Raw genomic sequence first — 12,481 nt, 5'->3', positions numbered from 1 at the left:
CCCCCTGCTCAGAAACAAATGTGAAGACCACTTGAAGATATGCCACTGGGTCCGGGCCTTGTGAGGTTTCCTGATTCTCCCACTGCCTGTAGGCCTCACGCAGCTCCATCCCGCTTGGCTCTCAACCCCTATTACTCAGCTCTTTTGAGACTCGCTGGTGGAGAGGTGGCTCATGGGGTAAAAAACCAAGTCTGCCTGAACGCATTCAAACACATCACTCTGGCTCGTCACCATCTAATGGGCAGTTTCACCTCTGCCAAAATTCCTCGTGACGGCTCTGTCCTGCGTGGGCAGCCTGGGTTGGAAAGGGTTTCCTCCAGGTCGCAGCAGGGAAGGGAGAGAAGAGAACTGGGACCGTTTAGGAGGCCCGTGCTGTGCCTTGCCAACTGTGAAGGGCTGGGGCTCGTGCAGTGGATGTGGGCTGGCCAGGGGTAATGATCTTTCTGTGAGGATTGGTATCCCGCGTGGGAGGGGCTGCCTTGTGGACTTGCGTTTTCGGCATTTCCTGTAAACCCGAGACCTTTCTTTTTTCCACCGTTGACTGTAAAGTTAATTAGAATGTGCAAAGTATGTTCACACAACGGAAACAGCTCATGAATCTTCTTTATGTGAAGACATAGACGACCCCCCTCTGCATGGCCACAGCCCTGTGATACGTGGCTCTGTGTGTGGAACATGGGGAAATTTGAGGTTCCGTTGACCCCTCACGTGGGTGTCTTTGTGCAGTGCACAACACCATGTACCTGCCCGTCCCTCAAGGCAGGAAGAGGGCCTTAGGTTTGGCCTCACTTCACCCAGTGTTCTCCCTTCCCTGCCTGTCATACTGTTAGGAGAAATTGTAAATCATTCACTTTTGTGACCTTATTTTCAGAACTTAAACTAGGGAAACCACCGTCTTTAGAGCTCTTTATACGCTATATACATTTCTCTCCTTTTACATGTGACTTCTTTCCCTCACTTGTCTTTCCCTCTTGGCGTCTCCCTCCTTCTCCCCCGTCACCTCATTTCCAGCCCCAGCCAGCCTGTGGGTGTCTCTGGGGGACAACTGCCAGGTGGGTGGCAGCAGCTCAGAAGGCCAGGCCGCTCTGCTCCTTCCCATTCAGGGCACCGTCCTTTTCCAAGCTTCTTTTCAGAAAAGGAGGCGCTAGAAACGCACAACCCCAACTTACAGTCTACTTGGAATTCTAGTTAATTTTTATTTCTCATTTGAGCCTGGTTTTCTGTCCTTTCCAGAAAACCCCCCTCCTCCCAGCCTATAGCTGCCCATTAGTGGATTGGGTGGGATCAGAGTTGTAGAGAAATTTCCAGCTCGGCAAGGTCGGGAGCCTTTGAGGAAAGCACAGCGGGGCGCCCCGATGTCCCCTCTGGTGGCTTAGGTTTTCGGGGCAGCCACTGTCCTCCGTGACTGTCCTGACCCCTCTCTGAATGAACATTGTCTGCGAGACCATCTAGAAACTCCGTTTGAGTGAGAACTGAGGCACACTGTCAGGGCTGTGGGCTGTGTGCTCGCCGTCAAGAACCGTAGAAGATACTTTTCCTCTTAACTGACGTGAAACCTCACTAAAAAATGCGTCATTTATTTAGAAAAAAATATTTTTAAAGATTTTATTCATTTATTTGACTGAGAGACAGCCAGCGAGAGAGGGAACACAAGCAGGGGGAGTGGGAGAGGAAGAAGCAGGCTCCCAGCAGAGCAGGCAGCCTGATGCGGGGCTTGATCCCAGGACTCTGGGATCATGCCCTGAGCCAAAGGCAGATGCTTAACGACTGAGCCACCTAGCCACCCCCATTTATTTTAAAAATTAAACAGGCCGTTTGGAATGGTAAAGCTGGCTTTAAAATTTCTTTAAGAAGCAGATTGCTTTGGCATGGAAAAGTGGTCTTCCATAAAAAAAACCGTGATGTAAAAAATTCAGTTATAAATTGCCTTTTTTTAGAAATGATTTGAAGATTATAGAAACGCATGCATAATGACAATGGCTGGGAGGGAACGTTGAGAACTATATGTGCTTGCCCTGTACGGAGGGTCTCCTCTGTTAATTAGGTTGAAGCAAAACGAGGCTGTGAGCAAATGTCACTTATAAAATGACCACCTATGAGCTAAAATGACATAAGTATGTGTTGGAAGAGATAGAGAAAAGAAAGCAGAGTGAGACTTGTTTCCTGGTGGTTTTGTCTGCGTGTACTTTCCCTACCTTTGAGGGACCCTAATTTGTTTTAAGTCTAAGCTGAAAGAGTTGGGGGTGGAGGAAGTGGACCCTAGAGAAAAGAAGAGCACTAGAGACGAGGGGATGGGAGGGAGGACAGGAGGGTCCAAGGAAGCAGAGTGTGTTCTTGGACTTGTTAGGTGTCATCTGGGTGACTGTTTTCCAGACAGAAACTTGGACCCTTGAAGGGTATCCTTTCCTTGACCTGTACCCTGACAGTGCTTAGAGCTCTCTCTCTCTCTCTCTCAAAGACAAGAAAAACTGGAATCAATCTGGGGAAGATTCAGTGAGGAGGAGAAGGAGGAGAAGCCCTCCGTCCTTGGGATAATCCAGACACCAAGGGCCTCCTTGGAGGGAAGGAAGGGTTCTGTTCTGACATTTTAGGGGACAGGATTCTGACCTGGGTCTTAGAGCTTTAAAACCAGAAGCTCTCACTGCCCCGGAAATATTTCTTTCTCCTTCCTTCCGGGGAAATGGGTGACTTTGCCTTCAGCATTCGTAGTCAGTGCTCTACCTGCCCGGTGCGCCAAGGGTCAAGACACCGTGTGGAAGTCTTAGATCCTTGGCTCCAAATGCTCCAGCAGAGTGGCCACAGGAAGTGTGTACACACACCTACACGTGGCTCACCTCTGCGTCTAGGCGAAAGGAAAGTTGGGTTTAGGGGACCTGGTGTGGAGAGCGGCCTGAGACAGAGCCCTGGGGTGAAGCTGAGGTTGCGTACCAGACACCAGCCCTGGTGTCCATCTATGAAGAGTGATCAGAGGCAGGTGGTAGAAACAGGAAGTCCAGGGGTATCAACCCAGTGGGGAGCAGAGGAGGAAGCCTGACAGGATGTCTGGAGGTCTGGGATCTAGGCACGTTCCCCTCAGTGGACTAACCCACTGATGTAGAGGGAACTGCTTAGAAGGGCACCGGGACCGCTCGGGGGCCTCTTTCCAACATTGTGTGTCAACCTTTTGTTTGCAGCTGTTGTGGACCAGCGCCCCATCAACTACTGCATGACTGGCCTCCATGACTGTGACATACCCCAGCGGGCTCAGTGTCTCTACACGGGAGGGTCCTCCTACACCTGTTCCTGTCTGCCAGGCTTCTCTGGGGATGGCCGAGCCTGCCAAGGTGCGTGGTTGCTCTGATTTTTCTCTCTGTGGAACCTGAAAAAAAAATCCCATCTGCCAATTACCGACTCATGTGGAAATTCAGAGAATTATTCTTTCAACTCTGTTGGATAAATGGGCTGCATTTTGTCTCTCTGCAGTAGTGTGAACCCTGCGTTTTTCTTTGCGGGCTGCTCTCATTGGGGAAGACGATTAGCCTCCCCCCTACTATTTTGTTCTCTGTGACTTGCTCACTTAGGCCACAATTAGACTCCTGCTGTCTGCTAGGAACTGAGGAGATTTTCTTTCACGAAAAGGCAAACAACTCTTGGATACGTGGGGCTTGAGGTCCAGCTTTTTGTTTAGTAAGATATATATAGTCATTCCCTTGGCCTGCTCTAACCTTCTGCTCCAACACAAGCCAAGTGCCCTTAGGAATAAATGACTACAGTCAAAGAATAAATGATTGCACCGAATTCTTTTAGACCTGAGGTCAGTCCATTGTTGGCTGCCAAGCTGTTCTTAAAGATGATTTTAGGTAAGAGAACTGTGAAAAAAGTACCCCCACCCCTTGATTTGCAAAATTGCTTAACATTACAGCCTACAGTATTCCTGAAAAGTCCAAGCTTCTCTAAGATTATAATTTCTGAGATATTTTCTTTGCGTTTTTGAACATGTGAATTTTCTCTTGTCTTTGAGGTTTTTCTGTCAGCCGTTAATAATGTCTCCAAACTCTCCAACATTTTTGAAGCTCTCATTTGTGATGAGAAAGGCTCGTTTTATAATGCAAAAGAATCTTCTCTTTTTTCCTTTTGCATGCTTGATTTTCCATGAAAACTCTATCATCAAAGTGAAACACATTTATAAAGACACTAGATAGAAATTGGAGAGTTCGTGTTCTGATGAGTCATGTTTAGTAAATTTTAAATCGCTGTTCCCAGATCAGAAACAAAGTCCCCCAGGGTTGAGCAAGTGGTTTAAATTATTGTGTAAACTATGAATTCCAGAAGAAATTTCATTGTCCCCTGGGCTTGGTGACTGTTTTGCAGACGTGGATGAATGCCAGTCAAGCCGATGTCACCCTGATGCCTTCTGCTACAACACTCCAGGCTCCTTCACGTGCCAGTGCAAACCTGGTTATCACGGAGACGGCTTTCACTGCGTGCCTGGAGGTAAGGTGTCAGAGACGTTTGGAGCTGGTAGGCCATTGCCGTATTCGTGAGTACTGAGTACATTCCCCCGGGAGAGGAGCTGAGGTGGGGAGGGTGGAGTCTCTATGGAGAGTCTCCGGCGTTGTTAAGGTTGGAGATCAGAGCACAGCTGCAGTGTACAACCATGCAGGTTGTGCACTGCCCAACTCTAGGGGGTGCCACACAGACCATAACTGTACAGGCAACCTCGAGTCTGAGCATCCTTGTAACTTGAGCAAGCAGTTCAGGGTAAGAACTGCTCTGTATTAGTCAGGGTTCTCCAAAGAAACAGAGCTAATAGGATATGTATGTGTGCACGCACATGTGTGTGTGTTTGTTTGTTTATAAAGAGATTATAAGGAATTGGTTTCACAATTGTAAAGACTTGCAAGTCCCAAGATCTACAATTAGCAAACTGGAGACCCAGGACAGCCAATGTTTCCATTTGAGTCTGAAGGCAGAGAAAAGCTGGTGTCCCAGGTTCGTAGGTCTTTGGGAAGGAAGGATTCTCTCCTACTCAGGGAAGGGCCAGCGTTTTTGTTCTCTTCTATAGCCTTCCACTGATTGGATGAAGCCTATCTGCTTTACTCAGTCTATGAAGGTAAGGGTTAATCTCATCCAAAACATCCTCACAGAAACCCCTAGAATGTTTGACCAAATATCTGGAATATCCCCACCCTGTGGCCCAGTCAAGTTCACAGGTTAAAATTAAGCCATCCCGGCTTCCTGGGAGTCATGGGGTGGGGGTGGGGAGCAGGGGTGAAAGGCCACCACTGGGTGAAAATGCAGGCTGAGGATTCTACAGAATTGTCCGTATTACCTACTATATCTGGAAGTGCGGTTTCTGAAGTTACCTGCTGACCCGAGGCTTGCGTGGTGTCTCATTAGACCATAAGGATAATGATAGTCCTAGGTCCATATCTGGAATCAATCTGGGTACTTAGGAGGCACTCAGCATGTGCTGTTGAATGAAGAAGTGTAATTGGCTGCCATTTGTGTCGAACCTACTATGTGCTAGTTGCTTCACCCATCCTATTTCACGTAATGTTCATAATCATCTTTTTTTAAGAGAGAGAGCACGAATAGGGGTGGGTGTGGGGGGGGAGGGGCAAAGGAGAGAGAGAATCCCAAGCAGACTCCACACCCAGCTGGAGTCCGACGAGGTCTCAATCTCATGACCCTGAGATCACGACGGATCCGAAATTGAGAATCAGATGCTTACCCGCCTGAGCCACCCAGGTGCCCCAGTCGTGTTCATTTTAAAAAGACAACTATGGGAGCGCCTGGGTGGCTCAGTCGGTTAAGCATCTGCCTTCGGTTCAGGTTGTGATCCTGGGGTCCTGGGATCAAGTCCTGCATCGGGCTCCCTGCTCAGAGGGGAGTCTGCTTCTCCCTCCCCCTCTGTTGCTTTCTCTCTATCTTGTTGCAAATAAATAAATAAAATCTAAAAAAAAAAAGAAAGAAAATGAACACGATTGCAATCTCCATTTACACAAAGGATGATGACGCTTAAAAAGATAAAGCCGTAATCAAGGTCCCACTGGTAGTTAAGTGCTGGAACAGAGACCCAAACCCAGGTCTGTCAGATGGACTCCAGCCTGGATTCGGTCCCCTAAGTCACATGATATTCCATCATGAGATTAAGAATATACCTGACACCTCAGACTGGAGTCATGTGATTACTTATTTGTAATTACTGCTGCTGTTATTGGCCAGATATATTTATGCCACTCTCAGTATGTCCTATATATACACAATTGTATAATGTTTCAACAAAATATCCATTTTACCATCACCTTTTTAAGCAATGAGTAAGTATTCCAATGTTAGCCCGTGAGTATAGGGCGCTTATGCATTTTATTCCTATGTCCCCAGTATCCAGAGGAGTACGTGGCCCAGGAGGATGCTCACCGATTTGTAGTTGTTGAAAAACAAATGAATGCACCAGTTTCCATGCCTACCAGCAGTAGATAAAAGTATTTATTTTTCCACACTCTCTACAGGGCAAGGTGTGACCAGTTTTTAGGATAGTTGCCCATCCAAAAGGAGAAAAATAATCGATTAAAGTTAAAATTTGGATATATAATACTGCACATTTCTGGTCTACATTGTTTTCTTCTGATGAGAACAAGGATCTGCATACTATCACCTGCACGGCAAATCTGGCCCAGCTCCTGTCTTTGTAAATAAAGTTTTATTGGAAAACAGCCATGGTTGTTAGTTTATGTATAGTCTGTGGCTTCTTTAATTTTACAAAGGCTGAGTTCAGCAGTTGTGGTAGAGACTATAAAGTATGCGAAGCCTGAAATATTTACCACCTGGCCCTTGACGGGAAATGTTTCCCAACCCCCAGCCAGGATGAACTGAGGCAGGGCCAAGCTTCTTGTTCCTGAAGTTGTGGGTAAAAACTGTCACGCTGCCCATAAATTCTGATAGGCCGGTTACATAGAGAAGAGTTCGTGATAATCTCAGTCAAGACGTTCCAGCAGCTACTAAAAATGACTAACATTCGTCGTTTCCTTAGGCTTGCTTCGTATCGCCAGTTCAAAAAGAAGCAGATGTTTCATTTTTTGGTTTTTGGTATTTGTTTTTCACCTCACTCCTTGCCCCTTCTCTAAGGCTCTGTTAACTAAACAGAAACAAACTCAGCCCTGCAGGCTGGGATATGAAGACAGGACAAGGAGAAAACCAGTAAGAGCTAGCTGCTAGGAGTGTTTATGTATTCAATCCTGTTCTTTTAAAAAATTCAACATCTAGTTATATTGTCAAGAGAGAATGTGCGCTAGAAATATATGTGAATGTTTATCGAGTATTGTTGGTAACAACAAAAAAAATCTAAACGATTATCAGCAGGAGGAATGGACTAGTGAGTTTTGGTACATTTCATACAATGAAATAATAAACAGCAGTTAAAATGAATGAGCTAGGGTTGATGGATAAATCTCAAAAACATGTTATGCAGGAAAAAAGTAGAGAAGAACGTATACAGTATGATCCCTTTTATGTAAAATGGAACGCTGTATGAAAATAAACCTACATGTGTATACATATGTAAGAAAGCTACAAAATGCATATATAGGGATGAAAAACAAAAACTCAGAGCTCACGGTTACCTGCACGGTGGGAGAGAGGCAGTTGGGATCAAGGAGGGCTGCACAGGGGCCGCCTTCCTATTTCTAATTATTTTTTTTTCAGCTGGAATATGAACTTTTCATATATTTTTTCTTTTCATCATATTTTTCTAAATTTTGTCTGACTAAAATATTTTATGAAATATTAACAGAAAGCTTTTCATCATATTTTTCTAAATTTTGTCTGACTAAAATATTTTATGAAATATTAACAGAAAAATAACATGTAGTGTCATCTGGACTCCTACTGCCCAACAGTGAGGTGCAGGGAATCAGACAGTCAGCACGTAATTTGGTTCCTAGTGTGTAAAGTGGGGACGAGTTTTTAAAAAATCAAACTACACTGTCTTTGAGGGTGAGTCAAGTCAGTTACGGTCACTGCTACTGCAGTGTCACCCGATGACAGGCAAGACAAGAAATTCGATTTGTTCCCCCCGCGCCTCTGCACTCTTGCCCACAACCCATGTGTGGATTGTGAAATCGGTTCAGTAGACTATTATCTTTTCTTTTCAATGGACTAGAACAGAAAACAATAATCAGGAAAACATCCGAGTATGTAGAGTGTACATAGTAGGAAAACGTATCGTTTCATGAAATGACGCTAGTCTCTGTGCGTGGGTGAGGGTGTGCGCACTCACATAACTGCCTGTATGTGTTGAGTTGCTGAGTGAAATGTATTCCTCTGGGTCATGGCCAGAAAGGTTGAAGGCCACCATATTTCAGTTGACTCTCGAACAACACGCGGGTTAGAGGCACTGACCCCCCCACCACACACACGGTTGAAAAATCTGTGTATAACTTTGGACTGCCCAAAAACTTAACTACTAATAGCTGACTGTTGACCGGAAGCCTTACTGATAACATAAACAGTCGATGAACCCATAGTCTGTATGTTACATATGTATTATATACTGTATCCTAACAATAAAGTGAGTTAGAGGAAAGAAAATGCTGTTAAGAAAACCATAAGGAAGAGAAGATACATTTACATACTGTTTGGTAAAAAATCCACAGTTCAGGGGAGTCTGGGAGACTCAGTTAAGCGTCCGACTCTTGGTTTCAGCTCAGGTCATGATCTCAGGGTCGAGGGATAGATCCCTGCATCGATCTCCATGCTCAGCTTGGGGTCTGCTTGAGATTCTCCCTCTCCCTCTCTCTTTCTCTCTAAAATGAATAAATCTTAAAAAAAAAAATCCACAATTCAGACCTGTGTTGTTCAAGGGTTAATTGTAGTTATCTATTGTACTGTAATAAAGGATCCCCAAAGTTAGCAGCTTAAAACATAAATATTATCACAGTTCTGAGGGTCAGGAATTCAGGAGCAGCTTAGCTGGGTGGTCTTGGTTCAGGGTCTCTCATTAGGTTGTTGTCAACGTATTAGCTGGCGCTACAGTCTTTTCTGAGGTTCATCAGGAACTGAGGGATCAACGTGGTGGCTGGCAGGCCTCTGTTCCTCAGGGGTTGTTGGACTGAAGACTTCAGGTCCTCACAGCCTGGGTCTCTTCACACGGTTGCCTCAGTGACCTTCAAGACCTGGCAGCTGGCTCGCTCCAGAGCAAGTGATGAGAGAGAGAGAGAGAGAGCACATCCAAGATGGAAGCCACGGTCTTTTGTAACCTCATCTGGAAAGTGACCAGCTGTCACTTCTGGTGATACTATTAATCACAGGCCAACCCTCTGACAGTGTGAAAGGCAATTGCCTAAATGTGAGAATGTCAGGAGGCAGGAGATTGGGGCCATCTTGGCAGCTGGCTACCACCTCCACCGACTTTGTCTGGGGGAATATAATTGTCTAGAGGTTTGGAAAGTAGGAGAGCGGATTATTAGCGGATCAAAGAGGCATATACAAAGTCCTGGCTAGAGTTGTAAAGCCTGGTCCTTAAGGGCAAATACCAAGCCTACGGATGTTTGATCACATCTCTTCACACTTGGCACCAGTCACACTTACCAGCATGTTTCACCGAAAGACACACCACACATCTTTCAGAAGTTCAAAGGGCAGGGCTGCAAGGAAAGATGAAAGCATTTAGGATAATACAACTTAAAGAAAAGAAAACTGAGGAACAATTTAATGGACACTTTTTGTTTGTCGTATGTCTTGTCGTTTGTGTTTCATGTGCACTTTGCTTCAAACAAAACCCAATGTTAGAAAACTTGAATTTCCCAGTTAGAGCTCGACGGGGGCTTAAGAAATTCTATAATTCATCTCCTTTGGTTTTATAAACAAAGAACATGAGACCTGAATAATTGTTTGGTTTACAAAAAGGTTCCTTGAGGGGCGCCTGGGTGGCTGTCTTTAAGCGTCTGCCTTCGGCTCAGGGCGTGATCCCGGAGTTCTGGGATCGAGCCCCACATCAGGCTCCTCTGCTGGGAGCCTGCTTCTTCCTCTCCCACTCCCCCTGCTTGTGTTCCCTCTCTCGCTGGCTGTCTCTCTCTCTCTGTCAAATAAATAAATCTTTAAAAAAACAAAACAAAACAAAAAAGGTTCCTTGAACTCATTATATAAGAGATTTCTATGGCAGTTTTTCTCAAAATTGAGTAAGACCCTTTTAAAAAAAAACATTCTTACGGTCTCTACTGTTAGATTATTTTTATTATAGGTAAATCTAGGTGTGTGGAAGAGCCCCTAGGAGCAGCTGGCCCCCTGGTGGGAGATGCAGCAAGAAGCTGAATAAGTAAGGTCTCCCCAGACGAGCTCCTCCACCCCACTGAGTATATCAGAGGCTACAATAGTTATTTATTTGAATTAACACAGAGAAAGAAATTTAATCAGGCAAGGAAATGAAACGCAAGTCAAGAGATTTAAAAGGTGCTTTTTTCAGATTTCTCTATTTGATTTTTCTCTCATTTTCTTTGTCCCCAATCTTGAGAAAGTCACCCAGACTTCTTGCTCTTCGCTGGAAAAATATCAGGTCTTGACTGCTTCCTCAGGCTGGATGAATAAAAGAAATCCTGCCCAAGTTGTCATTTTATCAGCCAGAAACAGGGCCAGGAAATGTGTGTCCCCTCCCCATCCCGCCTGCAATGGAAAATTCCCCATGGAAGGGTGAGACCCTCAGCAGGGGGCTTCCACTGGAGATACTCCTGCTGCCTGCTGGCCAGGCTGGGAAGCCATCCCAAGAACTCAGTGACATCACAGCTTTCCATAAACACACTTGAAATTCCATTTCCTGAGTCACAATTGGTAGTTTTCTCCTCCTCTTTATAAGTTCAAGATATACTCTGAAAAGTTCCACTATAAATTCGGGATCACTTGAGATTTTGTATGTTAGCCAAACACCACGTCAACACAAAACTGTCAGCCACATAAAATGGGGCTACCCCTACTTCCTTAAACGTTTGGTGGTGTTGATAGCACACACAACACCGTCTACAGATGTCAGTGGAAGGAAACCGAGTCTAAGGGCCACAGATAATTTCAGTGAGTGCATTAAGCTCACTTGTATATATCACTGTTGACATAACACGTCCAGTATGCATGAGCCGTTCTGGGCACTGGACTCATGGGTGCAGAGGGGCAGGGACTGGGCCAGGAATCCAAAGACCCAGGTTCTAGCTTGAGCTGAGCCACCTCCTAGTGGTGTGGCCTGGGAGCCCCTTCACCAATCTGAGCCTTGAGACTCTCATTTGGTGTAAAAAATGGAGTTGCCTGGTGCATACGATTCTGGTAGAGAATTAAATGCAACACGTGTGAATGGAGACAGTTGATATGGGAACTTGAAAATCCTGTGCCTGTGCAAGATATTGAGGAAGTAAACAACTTCTACTTCCAAGAGCCAACAAAACCGAACATCTTCAAGCAGGTGGCTTATTTGTGTCTTCGTACACAAATTTATTTGGCTCTTTCTACATCAAAGATGTTTGTTTGTTTGTTTGTTTGTTTGTTTTTTAATATTAGCCCCTAAGACAAAGCGAAAGTGTACCCACTTTTCCCTTGCCAGGTTCAACGCACATATTCCTGGCCCGCTCACTGCTTCTGACCACGGGAGCAACTACACAAAGCAGGCTAGCGTGAGAACTGGCAGCGTAGACAGAAGGTACCTTAAATACTTACTGGCAACACGCACACTGAATGTCACTGTGGAGGCCATGTGTAGATATAGTCACAAGTAAACATTTGAGTGTGGAATTTCAAATTCCATCTGTATACGCATTGTCTCGTCATATTTCACTTATTCCTCACAATAATACGTGAGGTTAGTTACTGCCGCCATTGCTGTCTGACAGTGAGGGGTGCGGCCTATTCAGCATTGCTGACGTGCCTAGGATAACACCAACAGTGGTGGAACCGAGAGTTAAAAACACTTTCAGACACAAAGTTCTGTGAAACAGATTATTACGTATTACATTACAATATATGTTAGTATATATTAACGTTATAATATATATTAATACGTTAATGTATTAGTTAACACATATTAATATGTGAATTAGCATATTTATATAAAATATCTCCCTAACATAACTAGTAATGCCCTAGAGCAGGCATTGATAACTACAGTCCCCACAGGTTAAATCTGGCCCACTGTCTGTTTTTGTAAATAAAGTTTTATTGGAACTCATTCATTTATGTATTAAATGCGGTTGTTTCCATGACACAGCTGCAGAGTTGTGGCTGCACTCCAGCCGGTGTGGAGCCAGCTACAGCTCTGCGTACTGGGGAATCGTTGATTCCAGGCCATTCCCCACAGATAGAGAAGTATTTCCTTACCTGGGGATCCGAGTTACATGGTTAAGAGGCCATGTTTCATGCCAAACACAAGCTCATCGTAGAAAGGAAACAAATGTCGGAAAATGTGCTCTGGGGTGTTTAGTCTCCCAAATCTTTGACCTCTACTCAATGTGGATAATCAGGAAGC

The 12,481-nt window shown here is 44.9% G+C and overlaps 1 protein-coding gene and 1 long non-coding RNA gene across 2 annotated transcripts in view; both read left to right on the top strand.

Moving 5' to 3' along the window:
* Window positions 1-12,481, top strand: part of NID1 (nidogen 1) — an 84,829-nt gene that overhangs the window by 54,930 nt on the left and 17,418 nt on the right. The window contains exons 11-12 of the mRNA XM_045783720.2: window positions 3,174-3,323; window positions 4,351-4,473. Of these exons, the coding sequence (XP_045639676.2) occupies window positions 3,174-3,323; window positions 4,351-4,473 (273 nt within the window). The remainder of the gene's footprint in view (window positions 1-3,173; window positions 3,324-4,350; window positions 4,474-12,481) is intronic.
* LOC148110010 (uncharacterized) lies at window positions 4,480-11,732 on the top strand. Its single transcript, XR_015724871.1, has 2 exons — window positions 4,480-5,092; window positions 6,495-11,732. It is a non-coding gene; the product is annotated as an uncharacterized LOC148110010 (long non-coding RNA).

Source organism: Ursus americanus, chromosome 6 (genome assembly GCF_024610735.1).
Source record: "Ursus americanus isolate L20-20 chromosome 6, mUrsAme1.1.p, whole genome shotgun sequence".
Lineage (NCBI taxonomy): Eukaryota > Metazoa > Chordata > Mammalia > Carnivora > Ursidae > Ursus > Ursus americanus.
The sequence above is the reverse complement of the archived record's forward strand: the minus strand, read 5'-3'. Positions and strand labels throughout refer to the sequence as shown.